Source organism: Rattus norvegicus, chromosome 1, assembly GCF_036323735.1.
Source record: "Rattus norvegicus strain BN/NHsdMcwi chromosome 1, GRCr8, whole genome shotgun sequence".
In the NCBI taxonomy this organism is placed as follows: Eukaryota; Metazoa; Chordata; class Mammalia; order Rodentia; family Muridae; genus Rattus; species Rattus norvegicus.
Genome location: NC_086019.1, coordinates 162,993,249 through 163,019,210, shown reverse-complemented (window position 1 = coordinate 163,019,210; position 25,962 = coordinate 162,993,249). Strand labels below are relative to the sequence as shown.

The 25,962-nt window shown below is 46.9% G+C and overlaps 1 protein-coding gene across 3 annotated transcripts in view; it reads right to left on the bottom strand.

Moving 5' to 3' along the window:
• Map6 (microtubule-associated protein 6) overlaps window positions 1-25,962 on the bottom strand; it is a 66,210-nt gene that overhangs the window by 27,338 nt on the left and 12,910 nt on the right. The window contains exon 2 of one of the 3 annotated variants that reach the window (NM_001398602.1): window positions 1,541-2,152. The exons of the other annotated variants lie outside the window; for them this stretch is intronic. Coding sequence (NP_001385531.1) covers window positions 2,134-2,152 — 19 coding nt within the window. The 3' untranslated portion in view covers window positions 1,541-2,133. Of the gene's footprint in view, window positions 1-1,540; window positions 2,153-25,962 lie in introns of those variants that run through there. 3 annotated transcript variants of the gene reach the window in all.

The following is a 25,962-nucleotide window of genomic DNA, read 5'->3' as shown; positions in this document are numbered from 1 at the left end:
GAGCTGGAGGCCAGGCTGATCTACAGAGTGAGTTCCAGGACAGCAAGACTACACACAGAGGAGAGACCTTGTCTCAAAACAACAACCCTGGAATGGCATCAGTATTTACTTAGGATTTTCCTTGTACATGAATGCATTTCATTTGCAGTCTTTTTTTTTTTCCATCTTTATTAACTTGAGTATTTCTTATTTACATTTCTATTGTTATTCTCCTTCCCAGTTTCCAGGCCAACATCCCCCCTAGCCCTCCCCCTCCCCTTCTAGATGGCCTTCCCCTCCCTATCCTCCCCGTTACCACCCTCCCCCCAACAATTACGTTCACTGGGGGTTCATTCTTGGCAGGACCAAGGGCTTCCCCTTCCACTGGTGATCTTACTAGGCTATTCATTGCTACCTATGAGGTTGAAGCCCAGGGTCAGTCCATGTATAGTCTTTGGGTAGTGGCTTAGTCCCTGGAGCTCTGCTTGGTTGGCATTGTTGTTCATATGGGGTCTCGAGCCCCTTCAAGCTCTTCCAGTCCTTTCTCTGATTCCTTCAACGGGGGTCCTGTTCTCAGTTCAGTGGTTTTGTAGCCAAGTCTTTAAGCTACAAGGAACCATCCCTGCACTCATGTAGACTGACAGAGGACAAAGCCTGCCAGTGCCCACTGCTGGTGAGGAGGTGAGAGACCAGCATGGTCCAGAGGCACCATGGGAGCTGTGGAGAACACAGGGGGGCTGGTGCATCTGGCTGGTTATTGACTACTTGTTCAGTGTGTGAGTCTACGAGCCTTTCACATTGTTATCCCCAGAGCTAGCAATTCCAACTTAGGAACTTATCATAAAGAAACACCTGTGCTCCTGGTCACCGAGAGGGAGGGTTTCATGTTGTTTAGAAGTGAATGTCTTCTAAGCCCAACAGTGGGGGGCAGGACTCGATCTCAGAATTTACTGCATAGTGTTGGATGCGAGCATACTAAATCAGTGACACCCCTGCCCCCAGATGCCTTTTTTTTCCTGCTTGTAATCACTGGAGGTGATTCCTATTAAGTTCTGCCTCTGGCTGCCCGCACTCTCTTATCTGAGGTGATGGGAACCTCAGAGCATTTCAAAGAAAGTGTAGCCTAGGCCTCGTGGCGCTTGGAGTCTGGTGAGGGATTTACACACCTCTGTTAGGTGCATCCAACCTTTATGACTCAATTTCTTTTTCTTTCTGTATAGCAATTCTACCTCCACTAAGTTTTCAGCCCCTGTTCCCTCCGAGAGAAGTAACAGATATTCTCAGTTTTCAGCATCTTAAGAAATGTATTGCTAGGGCTGGAGAGATGGCCCAGCTGTTAAGAGCACCCGACTACTCTTCCAGAGGTCCTGAGTTCAATTCCCAGCAACCACATGGTGGCTTACAACCATCTGTAAAGAGATCCGATGCCCTCTTCTGGTGTGTCTGAAGACAGCTACGGTGTACTTGTATATGATAAATAAATAAATCTTTAGAAATGTATTGCTAGGCTTTGAGAAGGGAGAAGAGATGGAGTTCAAGAGAGAGACATTGAGACACTGAGTTGAATCATCGTCCAGGGAAGAGATTTATTAACATCACAGCAGGCAGGACTCAGAGTGTGTAAACAAAGCATCTGCCTCTAAGTTTCCAAGGGATAGGGAGGTCTTACATCTTAAGGTTTAGCTAACATGTATCCTATTACACTATTTGATCAAGGTTGGGGAGTGGGACATTCTTTCTCTGAGTAGGGAGTGGGGTTCAGTCAATGAATGGTTTATTCAGCATTGACAGTAGTCAGCCTGCCTCAGACTTCCAGGTGGCAGGTGTATGTGCATGTGTACATGTATGCTTGTGTGTATGTGTGCATGCATGCATGCTGGGTGTGTTCCTGCCTTGTTTGAAGTCCTAACCATTTAGGGCCTGTGTACCTTAAAGGCTCAGGTTCTCTAGCATTTCCAGCCTTTCTGTTTATATCAAAAAGAACCAGATGGGTGATTTTATTAAAAAGGAGATGGGGGGGTAGTGAGTGGGTGTTGAAATCAGTCCAGTTACTTTCTTCCGAATTGGGGCATTGCTGGATTTGGAGACTTCAGTCTCATGGTGGGTAGTCACATGGTGGTCTTTGGGTCAGAGGCTGTTTTCTGTATTCGTTCATCAGGAGGACGCTGTCCACCTGTAAAACATTTGGGTTGGATTTGTTGACTTCTGGAAGAAACGAACTCTATAGGTTTATGGAGAAGAGGGGGGTCAAGGTAAATAGAATCTGAAGGGCAGAACAGGCACCATCAGAGGAAGGACCTACAAGATCAGGCTTCTGGCTGCATCAACAACTGAAGGATATTTTGATCGCTACGTGTTTTGATATATAACTTGGAGGAGGTTGTGGGGGGAAGCAACAGGATCTCTCTATGTAGCCTTGGCTGTCTTGGAACTCACTGTAGCCTTCAAACTCACAGATCTGCCTGTCTCTGCCTCCCGAGTGCTGGCAATACAGAAGTGGCCCACCACACCCAGCAGTAAAGAGAGATTTTTTTTTTCCGGAGCTGGGGACCGAACCCAGGGCCTTGCGCTTGCTAGGCAAGTGCTCTCACCACTGAGCTAAATCCCCAACCCCGTAAAGAGCGATTTAATAGGGTTGTCATGAGTATTTCTAAGGTCACTCCAGCTGAGTGATTAGACTGACTGGTAGAGAGGAATAAAGTTTCCCACCGTGGACGAGAGCCTTTGGTTGCATACAGAAGAGAACTTGGTAGTTGTAAGCAAACATCTACTGGTGAATATATCAATGTTTGTGGCCACTTTAGGAATACACCCCATTTTGGGATATTTTCTTAAGTCTTTTTCTGGGCCAGTAGCCACCAACTGATAAGGGACCAGAAAGACCGCCCTTACACATTTCCTTACATGAAGAAGCTTCTCAAAGCCCACCCTGGGCTGGTGCAGGTAGCCATAGCATCGGACCATAAGCAAATACAAGAATGGGAGAGATTCGGTTAGCTAGGCTGCACACAGTGGGTTCTTTGGGCAGGTTTAATGTGGGAGGGAATTGAAGATTGTTAGGAAATTCATAATATTGGGCGCCACTAAAGTATTCCCTGTCTTTCAAAAGACCCACTCCACCCTGCAAGAAGCAAGGGGTGGGTAAGAAAAGCTGCCACCCAGGACAAAGGGGTGTCTCAGAGCCTCCCCATTAATCATCTGCGATCTGTCTCGTTAGGGTGTCTACTGAAGAGGGATTTTACATCTGTTACTGGTTCACAGGGGTGCACTAAGACAAGCTGCTGGACTCTTCCGGTGCCGGAGTGCTTGTCACAAGATGTTAGGTCACATACAAATGTAGGCAATAAATGGCTGTTTAAGGAGTTAGGATAGGCCATAATGATGCAGCTTTGGACCTGCAACAGTTTAATGCCTACAATCATTGCAGTTTTAAACAGTTCTGGATGCTAATGCAGGAGTGGCTCCCTGCTCCCCCTCCCCCAGCCCCCATCCAAACGGGGGCCTTTAGTTCATGGTTCTCTCCACTGGCCGACCATCACATTTTGTGTAGCAGAGGTCAAACACTGTCCTCCTGTGGTAGGAACTTCATTCTTGATATGGATGAAGTTGAAAAGCATTTATTATCGCCACAGTAGGCGGTATGTTGGAGGGTCTGAAGAAGTGATCTGGCCCTACCAGACAAAGCAAGGCGCCCACTGTAAAAGGCATCTGAGAGAAGAAGTCCTGTATCATGAGGAAGCAGGCTTAGTTAATATCTTTCTGAAACTACATGACCAAGGCAGGGCAACAGGACATACATGATTTAGGCTCTGTGAAAGGGGTCACTCTGTGGGCAGGAGAGTAGAGTTTGGTAGTCAATAGTCAGGCTGCCTCTGATCCCCTGGTAGCAAGGCCCTGGGGTGTTTTTACCTTGTTTGCAGTTCTCTTTTAGGGCCTAGTTGTCTGGGACTGGTGTGTGTGTGTGTGTGTGTGTGTGTGTGTGTGAGAGAGAGAGAGAGAGAGAGAGAGAGAGAGAGAGAGAGAGAGAGAGAGAGAGAGCACAGCAGCCGTGTTCTCTAACAGAAATATGAAACTATTTTCAGGTCATAAAATATAAAGGTGTTTCTTCTTGGGGCTGGAGAGAGGGCTCGGTAGCTGAGGCCACTTGCTACCTGGGTTCCATTCCCAGCACCCACAGCCATATAAAACTCCAGTTCTTGGAGGTCCAGGTCCCATCAAAGACCCATGGCAGAAAACTGAGTCACTTGCCTAGGCCAACACACCAAGTGACGGTGGCTTCACATAATTCACAGTTTATGAGGCCAACTGCCCGGCAGCAGGGGCACAGCCTTGTTGACTACATGGCTCCATCTCCACATCAGGAGGATGGGTGGCTCACACACCCACTCCAGCACTCTCATCATGGCCAGTCAGGCTGGAGGTCCCTTCTCTATCAGAAGTACAGATCTCCAATGAGGCCCCAATCAGGTGTCAGAACTCAAGTCTGTCCAACTGTCCAACTCAAGCACAATAGATGCCTGTAGAAGCCTCAAGCACGTACTTCGTCTGTGTCTGTATAGTCCATTCTTGCCTTGAATTTGTTCTTTCTTTTCCTACAGAGGAAACTTGTCTCCATGGACCATAGAAAGAAGGACAAAGAGACTAAAGACACAAGCCAGTATGAACGGTGGGCCCTACAGGAGAAGGGCCGCGCTATCACCTGCTTGATGGTTCACCCAACATGTGATGGACACAGGCTTTGCATGTAGCATTCGGCTGCCATTTTAAGCACACTCCTAGCCCATCTGGCAGATGTGTTCGGTACACACCAAGGAAGCACATCAGCCTCACAGAAAAACACAAACTGACCTTTGACCACTTGTCTCTGAGCAGGCTGTGAGTCTCAGGGACACAAAGACAAAGATGTCCAGCAAGGGCACTGAGATCAAGGGCTGTAGGAGCCCCAGGCCCTTACAGAGGAATGTAAAGGTGGTTACAGAGGAGGCTAGGGAGACACTGATCCCCCTCACCGTCCCTTCCTCTGCTCCTGTAGCTGTTCCCAGGAAGGCCATGCTCACAGCCCTACTAAGACAGCTGTCTCCTTTGAGCTCCCTCAGGCTGACAGAGCACAGAGGCACAGATAGACATGTCCTGAGCCATCAGCTGGTCGGACGAAGCCAAAGAATAGCTTTCAGGAAGTGATGAACACTGACAAAACCTCATTCACACTAGCACTCTGTTCTCAGCCATCAGCTGTGAGCATCCTCAGACTGGTGACCTGTGACCTGAGGAGAAGAGAATGCTGGGGCCTAGAGCAGTCCAGATGCTTCACAAAAGCAGGACTGCATCCTCCATGTCCATGACAATGTCAGTCAGCCTTTATCTCATTAATAGATGAGAAACCATACCGCAGATAGAGAACGGATCCGCTCAAGGGCACATGGCTAGTAAACTGGGAGACCAGAAATCAAATTTAAAACTGAGTAACTAGGAATCTGATATTTTCTTGTTCTTTTACATTAATCTTTCAGCACAGAGGAAAAAAAATCCAAAGGCAGACAAAATACCCCAACAACTGCCCTCTTGGGCTTGCAAACCCAAACACTCTACATCTTGTTTCTCTTAACAAAATAAACAGTGGGAACACCTACAGTCTCAGCACCAAAGCAGGCAGTTACATGTGTAGGGATAACCTGGGCTACATAGCAAGTCCTTTTGTCTCAGTGGTATGGTGCTTGCCTAGTGTGGGCGAGGTTCGGGGGTCAGTGTGCAGTGTGACTAAGTAAGTAAGAGGAAGATCATAACTAAAATCATATTTACAAAGTATGCTAAAGAGAAGAGGCCGACTTTGGGCCACAGTGGAAGAGATGTCCTGTCTGCCTAAATGCACTGGTAAGGCCACATCTGAAGGACCATGACCAGGCCCAGCCAGATGGCTGGCAGTTCAGCTTCACTCACTAATAGGCTGTTGCCGTCTGCTCTTGGGCTCTTGTACCTTAGCCCATACCCTCTCACGGCTTTGGTCTTTTGATTCCCTCCCCTGGAATGCTCACCCATTTGGGCTTTCCAAACCCACTTGAATGTGATTCCCTTTTTTAAAAAAAATACATTTTTAAAACTTGGTGTGTGCGCGTGCACACACAAGTGCCACAGGGAACACGTGGGGGTGAGAGGACGACTTGCAGGAGTCGGTTCTCTTCTTCCACCGTGTGAGTCTTTGGGATCAAGGTCAGGTGACTAGGGTTGGTGACAAGCTCTCTTACCAGCTGAGCCAGCCTGCTGGCTCTCAAATGTGACTTCTGTGGTGAGTCCACTCAGGCTGCCACCCTCCACCCCTTGCACAAACTGCTTTAAATGTCTTTAGACAAGCTGGTGTCCTCTAGATGGGGGGCCCTTGAGCACAGGAGCTGTACCAATCCCCAGACCTTGCCCAGGGCCAGCGCAGAGCTCAGAGAGAAGCCAGCTGTGTAAACATGTGGGTGAGAGAGGTCCAGAGTGACAGAGCTGACAGCAGCTCATTCAGAGTGAAAGGAAGGCAGTGGAGACCAGTGAGGTGTCTGCTGGGGAACAAAATCACCAGATGGGATCCTGACTCAAGAACCTGGAGGGGCCCATTCAGACCCTCAGGCTAGAGGAATGATGGGTGTGGTCTGGGAGGTGATTGGGTTGAGTGACACAGGCACTTGGGCACAGTGAGACACTAGGGAGAGGGAAAGACTCAGGCTGCTAGGAGAGGTGCAGCTACTCGTCCTGGGCCTTGGAAAACCCTGGTCCAGTTCCTGGCATGAGGAGCTCAAAGTCTAGTGAAGGTCACGGCAGAGAGGCAACCAATTTGGGTCATGTGGTATGGCTTCTGCCATAACCCAGAGAAACAGAGGAGGCTGAAAAGGCCCAGCGGAGATCGAAACCCCAGCTATGGGCACTGGATGAAGAATCACTGTGAAGGGACAGGAAGAACTGTCACAGGGTGAATGCAGCTCTACCACCTTTTGTTTTATTTTGTTCGTTTGTTTGTTTTTGAGACTGGTTTTCTCAGTGTATTCTTGGATGTCTTGGAACACAGTATGTAGACCTTGAACTCACAGAGATCCCCCTGCCTCTGCCTCCCAAGAGCTGGGGTTAAGGAATAGGCCAGTCTCAGTTCCTACCATCTTACTGCTCGTCTCTTCTCGTTTTAGAGTAAAGTCAGATTGAGTAAAAACCAAAGAGGAAGCAGAAGGGGAAATGTGGAGCATTGCACAGAGACTCACAAGCAGCCTCCCAGCTCATCGCTCAGCATAGGGCCAGGGGGAGCCCAGACTCTGCCTCCCTCCGGAAACTGTGCCTTTAGGGGAGCCCCTGGGATTCTGGAAAAGATGGCTGGCCGCAGCTGCTCTCACAAGTACAGCCCTTAATTAGTCTGCTACCAGGGCCAGTAGAAAGATAAACCAATTAGAGGTGGAGAGGGACCTGGATGATGTTGTGAGTGCTGCTCTCAAATGGTTACCTTGTGCCCAGGGCTGGCTCTGTGGTCTTATTATATGGTTGTTGTTTTTGCTCTTGCTTTCTTTGTAGTGCTGAGGGCAGAACCTGGGGCCTCACATGCGAGGTAAGCATTCTACCACTGGGCTTTTAAATTTGTATGTCTATTCGAGACAACTGACCAAACTAGCTTTAAATGTGTGTGTGTGTGTGTGTGTGTGTGTGTGTGTGTGTGTGTGTGTGTGTGTACATGAATACTTTCTTGACATTCAAGAGGAGATGGAATGACTACATTAGACATGAAAGCAGTGTCTTCCCGGTAGGTGACTCCTTTGCTTTGCCACATTGGGATAAGTGACAGCAGTTGGGGTGACCAGTCCACAGCCTTCTAAGAGACAGAAACTGGGTAACCTTGCACACTGTCTTCTTTCATACTCACGAAGGCCTTGTAGGCAGGCACTGTCGTCATCACTGTCAGCTACGGTGGAGGCCGGGGAGCTGGGGAGCTGAGGGTATCAGGTGTCCTGACCTTCAATAGGACAATCAGAGATGCTGGGCTTTAACAGGAACAGTCCGAGTAAAGGCTGTGTCACAGGGAAACTCCACCCAGGCACCAAGACAATTCCATCTTCCAGAGTGAGGCCTGTGTTCCAGATTCAGGATTTTGAAAGGTGGGGAGAGGATGCTATGGATCTGAAGCTGTGTAGACAATTCAAGGGCACGTGGACCTTAAGGGCTGTGATGGACTGGGAGTGGATTCATCTGAGAAGCCCACAGGCCAGGGGGACAGCTGACTTGTGGACCCAGAGGCAGAGAGAGGGACAATGGCTGTAGAGTACATAGATTGCACTCTCTGTTGGAGCAACTGTGTGGTGCTGATTCTTGGATTAGTGGTCAAGAGTGTCAGCTAAAGGCCAAGTGGTTCTTGGCTTCAGAAGCTGCTGGGATGTGGGGATGCTCAGGGTGAGGAAGGCGCATGAGACCAGCTCCAGAGATTCAAATACACTAAGATACATGCATGGTGAGCTTTGTAGCAACAGGGAGGGGTCAGGACACTCTGATAGGTCAAGCAAAACACCCCTAAGACACTGAATCTACCATACACAGCTGCTGGTCCACACTGAGTACCAGTATAGGTAAGAGCTACTCTGCTGCCAGACCTCTGCCAGGCCTCTGCTATGCACCCCGCCCCCACTCCCCTGTCCCACCACCCCAGCATTGAAAAGAGATAAAGTTGGGGAAGGAGATGAGGCAGAAATTCTACTGCAGGCTTCTCTTCAGAGAGAAAAGTGGTAGCTTTGAATAGATTGGCTTCTTAGCTATAAAACCCACGGGCTGCTGTAATGGCCGTAGAGCATGATTCACCAAGTTATGAGACTTTCCCAAGCATTGCATACATTATATGATGTGACTCTCCCTAAACCACCTCATCAAGAATAAAGAACTTCACTATAGAATAAATTGTTAGTACTATTCGTGTGTGTGTGTGTGTGTGTGTGTGTGTGTATGTCACATGTGGGGATGAGCATGGAGGTCAGAGGAAGACATCAGATCCCCTGGTCCTGGGACTACAACTGGTTTTAAGCTACCTAATATGGGTGCTGGGAACAGAACTTAGGTCCTCTGGAAGAGCAGGAATCGATCCACTGAGCCATCTTTCCAGTCCCAATTATTTTTAATTGTGTGTGGTTTCCCTGACTCTCATTATTCCTCTGAGACTACCCCCCTCACATGACGACCATGCCAGCAGGAAGCTCTGTTTACAAACTGGAACTCAGTCCTTCAACCAGCTATTTGGCTGCGACTACTGCAGTTTCTATTAATTCTTGGACAGGCAGTCAAGTGGCAGCTGCTACAGAATGAGTTTTTCTTTCCAATCCTTTTTATCTCCAAACAGAGGACTGCATTCTGCATTGGTACTGAGAGCAGAGCCGGTTTCTCTTTGTAGTGAAATCTTTACCAAAGCATGAAAGCAGAATGAATGACTGTGCTGTAAATGCAGGATGCCAGCTCACGGCAGGGACCTCTCTATTGGCTGACATCAACCTGCTGGAGTCCCAAGCAAAGACACACTAGGAAGACCCAAATTGGAGCTGGGTGGCTCAGTGGTTAAGAGCACTTGCTGCTTTTTCAGGGGACCAGGGTCCAGTTCTCAGCCCCACACTGTGGCTCACAACCATTTGTTACTCCAGATACGAAGCCCTCTTCTCACGTATACAGACACCACATGCATGTGGTGGACATGCGTGATGCAGGCAAAATCCTAGACACATAAAAATGAATCATTTTTAATGGAAGACCGAGATTTAGAGTTCTTGGGGTTTGGGTCCTGCCAGACCTTGCTTGCTCTGTCACGTTAAGCCAGTCACTTGATCCTGAACCTCTGTGTCCTAATCTATTAAACAGGAGTAACAAATTCGTCCTTGAAGATTAGTTTGAGATTAAATTACATCAAGTGTGCAAGTCTATATCTAATGCTTCTAGCACACAGTCTGTTCTGGTTATAAATGCATCAAACAAGGTCAGCATTAAGAGGTGATGACTTTTATCCCTTTAATTTTATGGTAGAGGACTGGGAAGATGGGTCAGTAGTTAAGGATTCATAGTGCTCTTACAGGAGACCTGAATTCATGACACCCAGATTAGGCAGCTCACAACAGCCTGTAACTCCAGCTCCAGGGGATTCCATGCCTTCTTTTGGCCTCTGTGGGTGTTACACTCATGTGCCCCTCCCCCATATCCGTATGTGCACGTGCACGCGCATGCGCGTGCTCACATGTCTTTAGTACCAGCACTTGGGAGGGAGAAGCAGGCAGATTTCTGATTTCAAGGCTAGTCTGGTCTACAAAGTAAGTTTCAGCATAATCAGGGCTACACAGAGAAACCCTGTCTCAAAAAACCAACCAACCAAACAAACAAACAAACAAACAAACAAAAAAAAAAAAAAAAACAAAAAAAAGGGAAGAAAAACCAAACTTGTCTTTCCTGAGCCTCACACCTGCTGTCTGTAAAATAGAGCCGTCATTTACCTTTTCTGAAGTACTATAAAGGTTGTTTTGATTTGGGGACATTAGGGATTAAATGTAGCCATCCCTAGGCTAAGCACTGAGCTAATCCCAGACTCTACAAGTATTTTCTTTCTTTTATAAAAACAAATTTTTTTTATCCCACTGCATCGAAGCCAGCCTCTTCACAGTCCTCTTATTTGTTGGGATTTGAGAGTGAGGGGGTGAGAGGAAGGAGGCAAAGAGGGGGCTTGAAAGGGGGCATGGCGGGCTGGAGAGATGGCTCAGCGGTTAAGAGCACCCGACTGCTCTTCCAGAGGTCATGAGTTCAATTCCCAGCAACCACATGGTGGCTCACAACCATCTGTAAAGAGATTTGATGCCCCCTTCTGGTGTATCTGAAGACAGCTACAGTGTACTTATATATATAATAAATAAAATAAATCTTTTAAAAAAAAAAAAGAAAGGGGGCATGGCAGATGTATTTTCTTAAGAGCCCTCCTGCTCTTCAGAATGGCGCAAGAGAGGAGAGCCCTCTCTCCTTTCTAGCTGGGATCATTTAACACAGCACCAGCAGGGGACAGCCCGAATTCTCTGCCTCAAGGACACTGATGGATGGCTCTCCCGTGACTGCCTTGGCTAACAAAACTCGAGACAGGACAAAGGAAGAAAAAGAGGCAGATTCAAAGGCTGTGATTCTGTGATCTCACGGTTCTTTCTGACACAGGCCTCAGCAGGAGACGAGGGAAATTCACTTATCACCTCTGATATATGGAGGGGGAGCCAGGAAGGGACATGAAGGCCAGTTCTACAGGAAGAGCAGTGGAAAATGATCATCTCTGGTCCCCGGAGATAAGCACTGAGCATCCAATTGTGTCATTTAGCTAGGATGATCCAGTTCCATTAGCAATGTCACCGACTAAGGCATCTCTGTTTTCATTGGCTGTTTTGGACACCACCAAACATATATGTGAGTGAATTTATTTTATTTTTTAGAGAAGTTTAAATTTTTTTTTAAATTATGTGGGTGTGTCTGTGGCAGAACTTGTGCACATGTGTGTGGGTACCTAAGGAGACCAGAAGGGGGCAGTTGATTCCCTGGAGCTGGAGTTAGGACATTGTGAGCCACACACTCTGGGTTCTGAAATCCAAGTGGGTCCTCTAAGTATGTGCTCTTAAGCACTGAGTTGTCTCTCCAGCCCCAAATGAACGAGTTTCTACCAGAGGTGAGCTTACCTTTGTGAGCACAGAGGACACAGATCTGACTTTAAATCCATTCATTTACTCAACAGTTTCAAAATTCTAAGAGCTTCTTTTGATTTTTTTCTATGTTCATGGCTTTGGGGACCAGTGTCAGCTCTGAGGCCTCCAGGGCAGTGGATTCACTTTCCTGAGCCTTCTGATTTAATCCTCACGTTACTGTATCCCAGCTTGATAGAGGAGATTCCCAGGAAAAACACTGACAAAGAATACTCTGATGCAAGAGATATACAACCATGCTAAAGACACAGGAGTGTGCAAAGGACACAGGGCTGAGTTAAGGACACAGGAGTGTGCATCTGAGCTAAGGACACAGGAAGTGTGTAGTAGCCATGCTAAGGACACAGGAGTGTGTGGCTGTGTTAAGGACACAGGAAGTATGTAGCTGTGTCTGGGAGGTTTATTCTGCTTAGAGAAGTGGGACAGTAGCAAAAAAAAAAAAAAAGGAAGCACAAGTTGAACATTGGTGGCATAGATTGGTGGGGGTGGCGGGCTCGGTATAGCCATGGGCATTGAAAATAGGTTCTACCAGATGTGGCTGTGGCCGGAGACACTGGAAGGTGTAGCCACGGTGGGCATCCACGGCCCTGAGTGCCATCCCTGGAGCCTGAGTGTTGGCAGCTTGACTCAGAGTCCCCAAGTCCTTGAACTCTTCTGCCCAGATCAGAAGCAGGAAAGGCAGAATAGCACAAAGCCAGCCTCCAGGGGCTTCCAACCTGGTTTTGGTAGAAAGGACTTCGAGGTACTGACTCGGGGGAGCCATGACCTGGGTATGCATTTCTGTCTTGGCCTAGCATCTTTACTGGTTTTTGTTTGCGAGACATGGTCTCCTTATCATACACCAGTTAGCCCCACACTTAGAATCCTCCTGCTTTAGCCTCCTGAGTGCTGGGTCTGTGGATGGGCTTTTCTGATCTGGGGAAGCTGCACACTTCTGCTCATCTCCACCATAAGCAGGGAATGAAGGTCTGTGAGTCTGTTCCGTTGCCAGTCTCTCTCACCAGCGTTTCCAAAGCACCTCTGCTTCCTTGAAAGTCTCCAGATAAGAATAGTGTGGGCTCTTCAGAGACTTGTGTATTGATCAAGAAAGATACCAACGCTTTTCAAAATATTGTACAGGAAACCTCTTAATGAGTGCCTTAAACCTCTTAAAACTGTCTTTGTTATTCGTAATTTTGAAGTATAAAGGCCTTTTTATTATTAATTCATTGAGCTTTCTCACACCAAATTACTAATGAAGTAATTGCCAGCATAATTGCTATATAATTACTAGGGAGGCGGGAAGGAAAACGCAGAGTGAACCAAGCAGCTGGCTGTGGGCTGTCAGAGGTCTGAGGCTCTGCTCAGAGAAAGTCAGAGAAGAACGGTTATCAGTTCGTAAAACGGGAGTTTCTGTACTGAAAAGGTAACCAGATGAGGAGGTTCGGGGGAGGGGCATTCTCAGGCCCCACTGGTGCTTGGGGCTATCGGGATGGGTATGAAAGAGCCTCGAGAACTGTCCAGAAATTATCTTCCAGGCAGTATTTCCACCACGTCGTGGGAAAGATGATATGACTTAGCCTCGCTGTACTGCAGTGAAATATGAAACAGACCCTCTAGCTGTGTCACGAGGAAAGACGATCCAGAGTCCAAGTGGCTTTAAATAGCCACAGGTAGCCATGAATATCTTATAAGGGATGGATAATTATAGGACAATGTCTTGTCTAGGTGGGCAGTTTATATCAATATCAATTGGCTCTGAGTTCATTGTGTGGACGTTTTGTGGAGGGAGAATTTACTGATATAAATCTGGTTGATAAATTACAAGCTTCTAGAGTTTTGACTTTACTAGAATATTGAGAATTGTGACAATAACCACAGGGGGCAGATGACTGGGAACGTGAGCAGAGTCTATAGCAAAAGAGCCGTGAGATAGGCGGTTGGTACATGGGGCTAGCCGTGGAAGCAGCGAGAAGAGAGTAGCGGGAGATAGCATGCATGGGATGCTACTTTATTTTTATTTTTATTTATTTATTTATTTTTTTAGTATTTCCCACTACAACAGACACCAAGGCACGAGTGGCATCTTGGTGCTCAGTCTCCAGTCCCTCAGACACGGAGGCTCACATAGCATCCGTCAGCAGAGGACCCCATTCCCTAACACCAAAGAGCTTAGCATATGTTCAGTTATTTTTACCCATGTATTTTCCCTCGAAATGACCCAAATCCTTTTCATTTTGTCTGTCAGTTCATATTTTTAAAACTCTGAGGTAAAAATAGAAACCTACGAGGCTAAATAAGGAATTTGAACCACACAGCTGCGTCCATGGCTAAGTTGTGACTGGAGTGTCCTCACAGTCTGAGGGTTGGCTGCTTGGCTTCGAGCCTTCGGAGGGTATCAGAACATCTGTAATGCTAGCCTCCCTGCACAGCTGGCCCGAGGCAGCTGAGCCTCCATAGGAAGGCTTTGTTTGGGGAGACAGGATAATTCTCACTTGTGTGTCTAATGCTGAGCTCAGCTCGCAGCCTACACATGATATCTTATATGTAAGACTCAAGTGTGTATTGTGTAGAATTTTGCTCTTTCAATGCAAGGCTAGAGGGCAACTAGCATTGTTTCTCCGGGCTGGTCTCAGGCTCGTCCATCCAGGCTACTTAGCAGTACACAGGGTTGACGTGAAGGGCTGGTTAAAGCTCAGGCTCCCGTCAGAGTTGGATTCTGACTCCAGGAGGCTATTTAAGCAGCACTCCAGGGGACTCCAGTCCAGGCCCATGGATGATGTATAATCAGAGAAGTACTTGAAACAGACACAGAAGGGACCCAGGTCACAGGGTGTCTCAGTTAGGGCTTAATTACTGTGAAGAGACAGCATGACCGGGGAAACTCATTGGTTGGGGCTGGCTTACAGTCTCAGGGGTTCAGTCCATTATCATCATGACAGGGAACGTGGCAGAATCCAGGCAGGTATGGTGCTGGAGGATCGCTTGATCCGCAGGCAATAGAAGGGGACTGGAGGGCTGGAAGGATGGCTCAGTAGTTAAGAGCACTGACTGCCCTTCCCAAGTTCAATTCCCAGCAACCACATGGTGGCTCACAACCATCTGTAATGGGGATCTGATGCCTTCTTCTGGTGTGTCTGAAGACAGTGACAGTGTAATCACATACATAAAATAAATAAATCTTTAAAAAGTGTGTATGTGCGGGGGGGGACAGACCTGGAATTCCACACTGGGAGGAGCTTAATTTAAGCATAGGAGACCTCAGAGCCCACCTCCACAGTAACACACTTCCTCCAACAAGGCCACCTCTCCTAATAGTGCCATTCCCTGTGGGTCAAGTACTCAAATACATGAGTCTGTGGGGGCCAAACCTATTCAAACACCACAGAATCTGTCCTAGGTAGGCAGCTCGCTGGTGAATGCTGGCAGCTGGGCTCCTTTGCCCTCATCTGCCCTGCTCAAAAGTCATTCTTCAAAAGTGCATCCGAGAAAAAATAAGGCTCTCTCTCTCTCCCTCTTCACTCAGAGTGTGCTTCTTTTTGTTAAACACAGCTGTCTAACCCCATACAACTCAAGTTAAATGGCTGCCCTCTCTGAATTTAGGCATGCTTCTGATGTTTTGGAATCTGGGCTCTTAGTGTGCTGGCTAGTTTGGGTCAGCTTGACACAAGCTATGGTCATTTGTGAGGAGGGAAATGTTTCCTGAAGACCAGGCTGTAAGCAGACAAGCCTGTAAGGCATTTTCCTAATTAGTGACAGGTAGGGGAGCTTGAAGCCATTGTGGGTGTTGCTATCCCTCAGCTGGTGGTCTTGGGTTTTATAAGACAGCAGACTGGGAAAGCCATGAGGGGCAAGCCAGTAAGCAACGCTCCATGGCCTCTGCATCAGCTCCTGCCTCCAGGTTCCTACCCTGTTTGAGTTCCCTCAGTGGAACCTTTTGCCTCCCTCAGTGGACTGTGATTCAGGATATATAAAGCAAACAAACTCTTCCACAAGTTGCTTTTGGTTATGGAGTTTCATCACAGCAATAGTAACCCTAAGACACAGACCCTGGTCAACTGCTCACACCCCACATCAGAGCTAGGCCATCTCTGAGATGGTAAGTAACTCGTCTATGAGTTTGCCTTTTGTGTGCAAACCCACCCATCCATGCCATTCCCCAAGCACCTTCTTTATTAGGCTCTCATGGCTGAATCTCTCCTGCCTCTCTAGGGCAGCCATTAAGCACCAAGGACAGTCCTGCTCAGAGCTCTCCTGAGTTTAACTAGTTGTTCTATAGCCCACTAATTCCACTCACCCATTCCTTCCTGGGGAAAGCAAGGCAGAGGCTCTGGCCTGTTCCCTGCCTGCTCCTTCTGTTGCCCAACCACCCCAGTGATGAGGACACAGGTCTTGTTATCATCCTTTTGGGGTTCCCTTTGGAAAACTCTTTTCTGTAATTCCTTGCTGATCTCCTGGCCTATCCACACCTGAAATAATAAAATGCACGTTTTAAACCAGCCCCCAGACTGAGCTGGAAGCCCAGTCTAATAATCTGAAATGAAATTATTTCACTATCCACTGTCTCAGAGCCTATCTTGGTGGCAGGCACCTTTAATCTCAGCACTCACGAGGCAGCGGTAGGTGGGTCTCTGTGAATCTGAGGCCAACCTGGGCTACACAGCTATTGGATTCCCTCAGTGTCTCATTTGGTGTGTGGTTCACAGTGTTTGTTACATTTATTGAAGAACTTGGTCAGCAAGCTTGACTGAAGCCTGCTGACCTAGAGCTTGTTCACCTTGGGATTAGGAATTTAGGTCAGTTCTCAAGCTACTCCCAAAGGCGTTGTTCTTCTCAAACAAACCACCCGAGTGAAGAGTGGTCACGGAGCACAGCTATCACAGGCTCCTCTGGACCACGGGAAGTCCTAACACTAAAGCGAGAGAGTTGCAGCCCCCACCTTCTCACTTGCCATGCGCATGATGGTGTTGACTCAGACAATGATGTCCAAGACTTATTTTATTTTTAATTATGTGTCTATGTGCAGGGTATGCACGTGAGTATGGGGCTCACGGAGGCCAGAGGTCTTAGATCCCCTGGAGCTGGAGTTACAGCTGGTTGTGATTTAACAATATGAATGCTGGGAATTGAACTCAGGTCCTCTGGAAGAGCAGTCGGGTGCTCTTAACCGCTGAGCCATCTCTCCAGCCCCAGACAGGAACACTTAAAATGATAGAAATATATCCAATAAAATAAGCCCAGCTATCCATAGGATCTGGGATGGGCTAACCTTAGAGTGGTCTTGTGGGACAAACAAAACCTCATAGAGGCTGCTCAGCACCAGATAAGAGCACAGGACCAGGGGCCCAGGAGCTTACAGTTCATTTCCTATTCTGAGACCATCTCTCTGTGATACAGCGTGCCAGCCTCAGATCTACAAAACGGGAGGGCAGGGCAGGTCACTTACAAAATTCCTTCTGGTCACCAAAGGACCTAAACTGTGGCTTTGAGAGTGGAGCAGTTTCAGAAAGAAGGAAGAAAGAGAGGGAGGAAAGGAAGGAGGGAAGAAGGGAGGGAAGAAAGAGAAAGAAGCTAGTTTTGAAGCAACAGCGATTAAAAAGCTGAATGTAAGAGAAACATCTATCCTGTCTGATTTTGTGTGTCAACTTGTCACAAACTGGAGTTATCACAGAAAGGAGCCTTCCTTGAGGAAATGCCTCCATGAGACCCAGCTGTAAGGCATCGTCTCAATTAGTGATCAAGGGGGGAGGGCCCAGCCCATTATGGGTGGTGCTGTCCCTAGGCGTGTAGTCTTGGGTTCTATAAGAGAGCAAGCTGAGCAAGTTAGAAGAAGCAAGCCAGTAAGTAACATCCTTCCATGGCCTCTGCATCAGCTCCTGCCTCCAGGTTCCTGCCCCGGGTGAGTTCCAGTCCTGACTTCCTTTGGCAATGAACAGCAATGTGGAAGTGTAAGCTGAATAAACTCTTTCCTTCCCAACTTGCTTCTTGACCATGATGTTTTGTGGAAGAATACAAACCCTGACTAGGACAAATTGGTACCAGCATAGTGGTGTATTCCTGTGATAACCTGACCATGTTTTGAGGGAGGACTGTGGAAGGATTTTGGAACTTTAGGCTAAAAGAGCCACTGGGTGTTAAGAACTCTGTGGGGCATTCTGTAGGAGTTTGGAAGATATGCTAAGAACAGTGCAGAAGATGGAGACCTGGTTTGTGAAATTTCAGAGGGAAGATTAAAGACTCTTGTCAGGGCCATTGCTGTTTTGATTGTGAAGGTTCTGTGGTTTTGGTTATCGGGGGCTGAAGAATCAGCTGTGATCAACAAGATACCAGAAGTCCTAAAGTAAAACCTTTGCATTGCTGGGACGATTGACCCGGTTAGCTGCACCTAAGAAATTAGCAGTGATTAAGGAAAGAGATCAGCATCACTAACATGAAATCATCTGGGAAGTTATTTCCTAAGAGCATAGAGAAGCTGTGTTCGAGAGGCAGCCACAATTGTTCCTCGTGTGGGCAGCCAGACTTGATAATGTATAAGAGGCACTCAGGTGGTTGTGGTTTTGAAACATGAAGGGGTAGCAGCTGATGCTTGGCACTGAGAGAGGCCATGGGTGAAGATGCAGCTTCAGTGACAGTTGAAGGCCCAGGATTGAGGGGGCCATGTGGAGAAGTTGAGGCTTAGCACCATGAAACGAGCCTATGCGAGGCTACTTGTGAAAGTGCAGTTCGGTTGCTGCAGCAGACAGCAGTGTTTTGGAGATGCCAGAGCCATGAGACGACCACCAAGAACAGCAGCAACAGTGGACTACAGGCAGCTGAAGCCTAGAAGACGAGGTGTGTGCTACAAAGCTGGAGACGTGACCCAAGCCCTCAGAGAAGCCCAAAAGATAGTGAGTGGACCCCAGACATTGGACAGTTAGAGTTTGAGTTTGATTTTGATTGTAACTGTGCCCTGATATTTTTTCCTCTTGAAGTAAAAAAGTATTTTAGTGGAGCCCACAAAAGTTAAGAAAAGACTTTGTAAAAAGACTTTGAATTTTGAAAGATATTGGATATCTTAAAGGGATTGAAATTTTTAATATGTAAAGACTTTGGGGACTTTTAAAGTTATTTAGATCTTGGGGATCAATAAGAAAGTAAGGGCTAAGGGTTAATACTGTGTCAAAGGGTCAGTTGTACTGGTTGGTTTTGTGAGCCAACTTGTCACAAGCTGGAGTCATCACAGAAAGGAGCCTCCCTTGAAGAAATGTCTCCATGAGACCCAGCTGTAAGGCATCGTCTCAATTAGTGATCAAGGTGGGGAGGGCCCAGCCCATTGTGGGTGCTGTCATCCCTGGGCTGATGGTCCTCGGTTCTGTAAGAAAGCAAGCTGAGCAAGCCAGGTGAAGCAGTATGTAACATCCCTCCATGGCCTCTGCATCAGTTCCTGCCTCCAGGTTCCTACCCTGTGTGAGTTCCTGTCCTGACTTCCTTCGGTGATGAACAGCAATGTGGAAGTGTAAGCTGAATAAACCCTTTCCTCCCCAACTTGCTCCTTGGTCATGATGTCTGTGCAGGGATAGAAACCCTGACTAAGACAACATCCAATAACAAGAAGAAAGTTAACTACATTTCATAGCTACGTGGCAGAGTGGTGTACAGTCTGAAGGATGCACATGCTGCATTTGTGTGTAGCAACATGTGGCAAAATCCGTTGTTTTATACAAACAGCATCCACTGGTAAATTTGTAAAAAGCTAAATGATGTAACTATTTAAGGTTTCTTAACACTGTATTTGGGGCTGGGGATTTAGCTCAGTGGTAGAGCGCTTACCTAGGAAGCGCAAGGCCCTGGGTTCGGTCCCCAGCTCCGAAAAAAAGAACCAAAAAAAAAAAAAAAAAACAAAAAAAAACACTGTATTTATCTTGAGGGACATTCGTGTATCGCAGCTTGCATATGGAGGTCAGAAGTCATCTAGTGGGAGTTAGTTCTCTTCTATCATGTGCTGCCTTCCCTGTCTGCACAGTGACCACATGCTCTGGAAGTTGAGTCCAACAGCCCAAAACAAACCAGCAGCTGTGAACCAGGCTCCAGGAAATCTCCCAGCATCTGCCTAGGAGGCCACCAGAGCAGCTGGGAAAAGGAGTCGGTGCTGGCACCTGGCCTCAATCCATATGACTCCTTTGGTGCAAGTGTATGGTCCTTGGGACCCCACACTGGATGCCAAAGCTGTAGCACAAAACACAGCTGTCACCACAAAGGGAATGAGAGACAGGTTATTCTGAGCCAAATATTAAGTGGTTACAGCCTGGAATACAGAGTCAGGTTTCCTTGACTGTGTATTCTACTACAGAAGTGGTTATGTGAGCTTTAGTTAGTCACAAAACTAAAGAAAATGATAGAGCAGACAGGGAAGGCAGCACATGCACAGTGAAGAGGAACGCAGGGAGAGAGCAGTGTGTGTGTGTGTGTGTGTGTGTGTGTGTGTGTGTGTGTGTGTGATGTAATCAGTTGCTAGGTCCCTGAGAGCAGACCACCACTGGCCTGATACTAACAGAGGAGTTAAGGTTAGAGGTCCATCCCTCCACCATCTAACTCAGGTTTTTTTCTCCGCTTATTTCCTGTAACCTTGCCCCTTTTAGTCTAGAAATTCTATGGTCATCAAGACACCAAAACTAAGCTGTGGCGGGAGGCAGAGGCAGACAGATCTCTGTGAGTTTAAGGCTAGCATGATCTATAGAGCAAGTTCCAGGACAGCCACGGTGACACCAAGACACCATGTCTCAGGGGAAACAATAATAAAGACCCCAAAACTAAGACACTTGTGCTCTTTAGCCTGGCAGGGTGGAGGGGTCAGGGTGAGCTTGCTCCCAGCATGTGTCCAAGAGTCTCTAAGGAAGCCCGAGGCCACGCTCCCCCCATCTCCACCCCCCAATAGAAAGCATCTAGCTAGCTCACCTGGGAGGAAACATGTTACAGGTGATCAGATGGTGTCTTGAGTCCCTCCCATTTCGATAAATATGCACAATAAATCTGAGGCGAGATCTTCCAAAAACCAAGGCAGCTATTCCAACAAACTGTGCTTGAATCTGAGCTCAACATAGATCTCTATAGCTAATTATAGAGGTTTTCAGTTTCAAGAAAGAAAACAAAACATTAAAATAAAAAACAAAAATTCAAGGAAAGACGAAGCACTTAAAAAAAAATCATGCTGGTACTCCAGCTGGTTTTATGGTTAATTACAGAGAATGTCTGATATTCCCAAACTCCTTTTTTTAAGTGCTAAAATAGGAATCCTAGGCCAAAAAAACAACCAAAACCAAAAACTGGGCAGCCTACCTCAAAATCTAAAAATATCTAGGAAGAAAAGATGAAATCATGTGTTTATAAGAGACAGAGAGATGAGCGACAGAGAGAGACAGAGACAAAGAGAGAGACAGACAGAAAGAGAGATAGACAGAGTGAGAGAGAGACAGAGACAGAGAGAGACAGGGACAGAGAGAGTGAGACAGGGACTGAGAGAGACAGACACAGAGACAGATAGAGACAGAGACAGAGAGAGACAGAAACAGAGAGTGAGACAGAGACAGAGAGATTGACTGATTTTTGGAAGCTATGAAAACGAAAGCCAAAGCAACCTGGTTATCCTGGTTATTCAAGATCACGATCTCAAACCATCCCAGCTGAATTATGGAGGTGCAGATTTTAATTATTCTCTCTTGCTGTTTGCTGCTGCACAGAACATTGGAAGCTTCCTTACCCTGGCAGTGGCAGATGTTAAAGGCTATCTCAGGGTCCCCAGTTTTAACCCTTTCCTGCCTTGCTGCTCTGTCTGACCACCCATCCCATCATTACTGCTTTGTCTTCAGATTACGTTGCATCATAAAGATTACATCACCTTGTTTTATTGGTGTAAGTTTGTGTATGCTTCCTTTAGGTGCATGCTTTGTGATGTATTTATGTGATCACGTCCTCCCCTCCCCTAGAAAGTATGATTCATCTTGGTTTACAGGTGCTCAGATAAATTCAGTCTAAATCCCTTTTAATTCAGAGATTCCTGGTGATGCTCCTGGGCACTGCTGTGTAGTGCCTCAGCCTGGCTGGAGGTCTCCTCTACATGCCCCCAGTGCCAGCACAGCAGTCGAGCCCCTCCTCCTCAGCTAACCATTTCTCATTCATTCAGCACACAAGAGTCTGTCACTCTTGGTTTCACTTGATTTCCACTTTCCCTCATGGCCAGCTGCCACAGTGTCCTCTTGGTAACTTCCACACTGGTTCCCATGGATACCCTCCACTCTCAAGACTCAGAGCAGATGGCTGCCTGCACCGGTAGGGACCAGACTGTAGGATCTCTGAATTATCTTGCACCCTGATCCTTCTAGCTATCCCTTCCCAAAACACACACATACACACACACACACATTTACCCCACCACACACACTACTTATGAATATACACATGAATACTTTCACACATATCCAAATACTCACACATTTATACACACACACACATATACACACATACATACACTGTCATACACACATCCATACACAGCTCACACAATCATCCTTGATTCTGGTTTTCACAGGGAGCTGATGGCATTTCAAAGATTTGTGCAGCACCCACAGTGCATGAACTGAGCATGATCTGTGTGCTGTGTGCAAAAGGAGACAACGTTTTCCTATGACAGTTTATGGAGTTCCCTTTTTCTGATGACTTCTACAAATGGCTGTTTTGGACCAAGACCTTTTTGAGTTAGTGTTGACTATGGATGTGTGTAAAGGAATGTGGATGAATATTTAATTTTGGGTTCTGTCTTAGTATTTTTTTTTTATTGCTGCGATAAGACACCACCTCCAAGGCAACTCATCAAAGAAATAGTTTATTTGGGGCTCACTGTTTCAGAGTTAGGGTCCATCACCATCATGGCAGGGAGTGTGGCAGCAGATGGGCAGGCATGGCACTGGAACAGAGCTGAGAGCTTACATCTTGATCTGCAAGCACGAGGCGGAGAGAGCTGACTGGGTATGGGTTGTTGTTTTGTTTCTTTCCCCCTTTTTTGTTTTTTTTTTCAAGATGGGGTTTCACTGTGTGACCCTGGCTGTCCTGAAACTCACACTGTAGACACTCACTCCTGGTCTTGAACTCAGGAATCTTTCTGTGTCTGCCTCCTGATTGCTGTGATGTCTTAGGATGAGAAAACACCAGCTTGAACCCAAGCCTTCCCTTTTACTGTTCATGTATGGCCTTCATGAAGGGACTCTGACCCTTTAACCCTCCATTAGGAGCCCATGGTGGTTTGAAAGAGAATTCCATGTAAACGTGTATGCCACTACACCTGGAAAAATATTTATTATCTCATTTGTATGAGTGTTTTGCCTACATATATGTCTTTGCATCATGGGTGTCACTGTGGAGGCTAGAAGAGGTTGTCTGAATCCCTGGAACTGGAGTTTCCGATGGTTGTGAGCTCTATCATGTGGGTACCAGGAATTGTACACACATACATAGTCTCAGGGTCTCTGGAAGAGCAGAAAGTGCTCTTAACTGCTGAGCCATCTCTCCAGCACCCAACCCCTGGCTTTGAAACCTCAAAGCTCCACACCCCCAGTCACTCACCTCCTTCACCAAGGCCATATCTCCTAATCCTCCCCAAGCAGTTTCACCAACTGGAAACCCAGTATTCAAATAGATGAGTCTAAGTGGCATTCTCCTTCAAACCACCAATGGTTCCTAATGGAGGATTAACAGGTCAGAGCTTGGAGTCCCTTCATGAAGGCCACACAATAAACACTCAAGCTGGTATATTCTCATCCTAAGACATTTCATTGGTCCTCTACATTGTGGCTACCAGATCAGTATATGACTGCAATAGTCCCTCCAAATGCACAGGAAGGTGCCCTAAGATTCTCAGAGTATGCCAGAAATGGTGGGCGGATATCTACTTTTTAAATGTGGTGTGTATGTACCCATGACAAGTTTTAGTTTATAAAAGGAGGTAAGAGAGTAACAACTATTAATAAAATAAGGCAAGCTCTGTGATATCCGACAGCCAGTCTGGTAGCCATGCTACTTCCAAGAGACTAATGGGAGGGCAGCATACACAGCTTGGAAAAGCTGGGCAGAGGTGACTCATATCCCAAGTGAGACAGAGAGAGATGATATGAGACTTCATAATATCACTCTAACTAGAATCTAATGTTAAATATGTTATTTATTTCTGTTAATTTTCTGTTTAATGCTTTTGGATCAATGTTGGGAACGAGTAACATAAACCATGGAGAGAGGAGGGCTATGTCCTAAGTTCCTCTGATTCTCACTTTTTCTCCAGAATTTCCCCATTTTCTATCCACAGTGCCAGCATTAAGGATGCTTGTTATTTCAAAATCCATGCTTCTGCTGATTTGTCCTTTTTGGCTCCAGGATAACAGTCAGAACCACCATGAACACCAACACTACTAGCACCATCACTACCACCAATCCCACTAATATCAATAACACAGCACCATCATTCACTACCACCATCAACATCATCATCACCAACAACCCCGTCATCACCACCACCACCACCACCACCACCACCACCACCACCACCACCACCGACGATGACGACAACAACACTATCATTGCATTGCCATATTCCCCTGACCTCTGGAGCAGCAGCCAGCAGAGTCAACTGGGACATCCCCAAACACGGATCTCACAGATATCTCCTCAAAGCCTAACTTGGTGCCTCGCTCAGAGAAAGAGCTCAGCCAACAGGAAATGAGTTGAACAAGTGACTGCAGCAACAGTCTTCTGCCTGAAGTCCTCTATCCAAACAGAGGTATGTTTGGATGTAGACCAAATTGGCCTTGAACTCACAAACTTCCTGCCTCAGCCGTGTGAGTGCTGGGATTATTGGTATGTGCCACCAGGCCTGGCATCTTGGGTTCTTAGGACAGGCTCTTGTTGAGGTTTGGTCTGTTGTTATGTGTTGTGATGCTAAATTCTGTACCCGGAGGTCTAGGCTGAGCTCTTGCTGTACAAATCTTGTACCTTAATTTAAAACTACTGGTTAAATAAAAATGGGTACAGCCAATTACTGGAGGGATTAGAGGTAGGCAGGTTTTTGAGTTGACTGGTTGAGGGGGGCAGAAGAAGAAAGCAGAGAATGAGGAGGGGAGAGGAGAGGAGAGGTATCATGAGCGTGTGGCCAGGGGAAACAGCATGTATCTGGGGTACACGGCTGGGGAGGTAGCCAGACCAGCAGTTAGAACAGTAGATTACAGGTTACTCCAAGTAATTGTCAAAGCCAAATAAAGTAACCATAGCCCGAGTCCCATTCCTTTGTAAGCTAGTTGGGAATAAGCCGAAATTGGTTGTACTGCAGGGTCTCACTCTAGCACAACTGGCCTGGAACTTATAGCAACCTTCTACTGTAGCCTTTCAAGTGCTGTGACCTTCATGGCTGGGACATACTGGGCTGGGGCACACTTGGCTGGGGCACACCTGACTGGAGCAGAGAAAACCTGTTACTAAGTACCAAGCTAGGTTCTGAGCAATCTGTCCAAGGTGACTGAGGCAGGTAAGAGATGCATGGGTTATATGGAATGCTGGGTCTTTCATCACCCTACAAGGTGGGTGTCACTGGATCTGTTTTATCAATGAGCAAAGAGGTTAAGTCACATGCTCAATGTCTTATAGTTAACATATCAGACAGCAGAACCCAAAGCCCCAAGCAAAGATAGACATCTGAGAGGAACTGGATGTACAGGTAAGTACTGTGCTTCCTCCTGGTCTTTCCCTTCTGCGTGTCTCCCACTAGACCAGATGATCCCACAGACAGGTTCTGTGTAATGCATCTCCACACCACCAAGTTCTGGCCTAGTGAGAGCTGCAAGTGAGAAGCCCCAGGTGTTTCCTGACGGAATAAATGAAGACTTCCCTCCTAGCCTACTCTGTCCACTCTCTCAAAACAAGAACAACAAAAGCAGCCAGCACTGACTGTGCCTGTTGTACTGTACAGGCATTAACTCCCTCCATGGTCCAAGAGGTCTCTACTGCGTTACCGACCCCATTGAGGTGACCTTCCCAAGATCACACATATTTTTAAGTTAAAGTGCAGGATTCAAAATTCTTGTTCTGGGGCTGGAGAGATGGCTCAGCTGTTAAGAGCATTGACTGCCCTTCCAAAGGTCCTAAGTTCAATTCCCAGCAACTACCTGGTGGCTCACACCCATCTGTAACGAGATCTGATGCCCTCTTCTGATGTCTTTGAGGACAGCTACAGTGTACTCAAAAAAAGTTTTCAAACTTCTGATTCTGATGGCCACCGATTCCT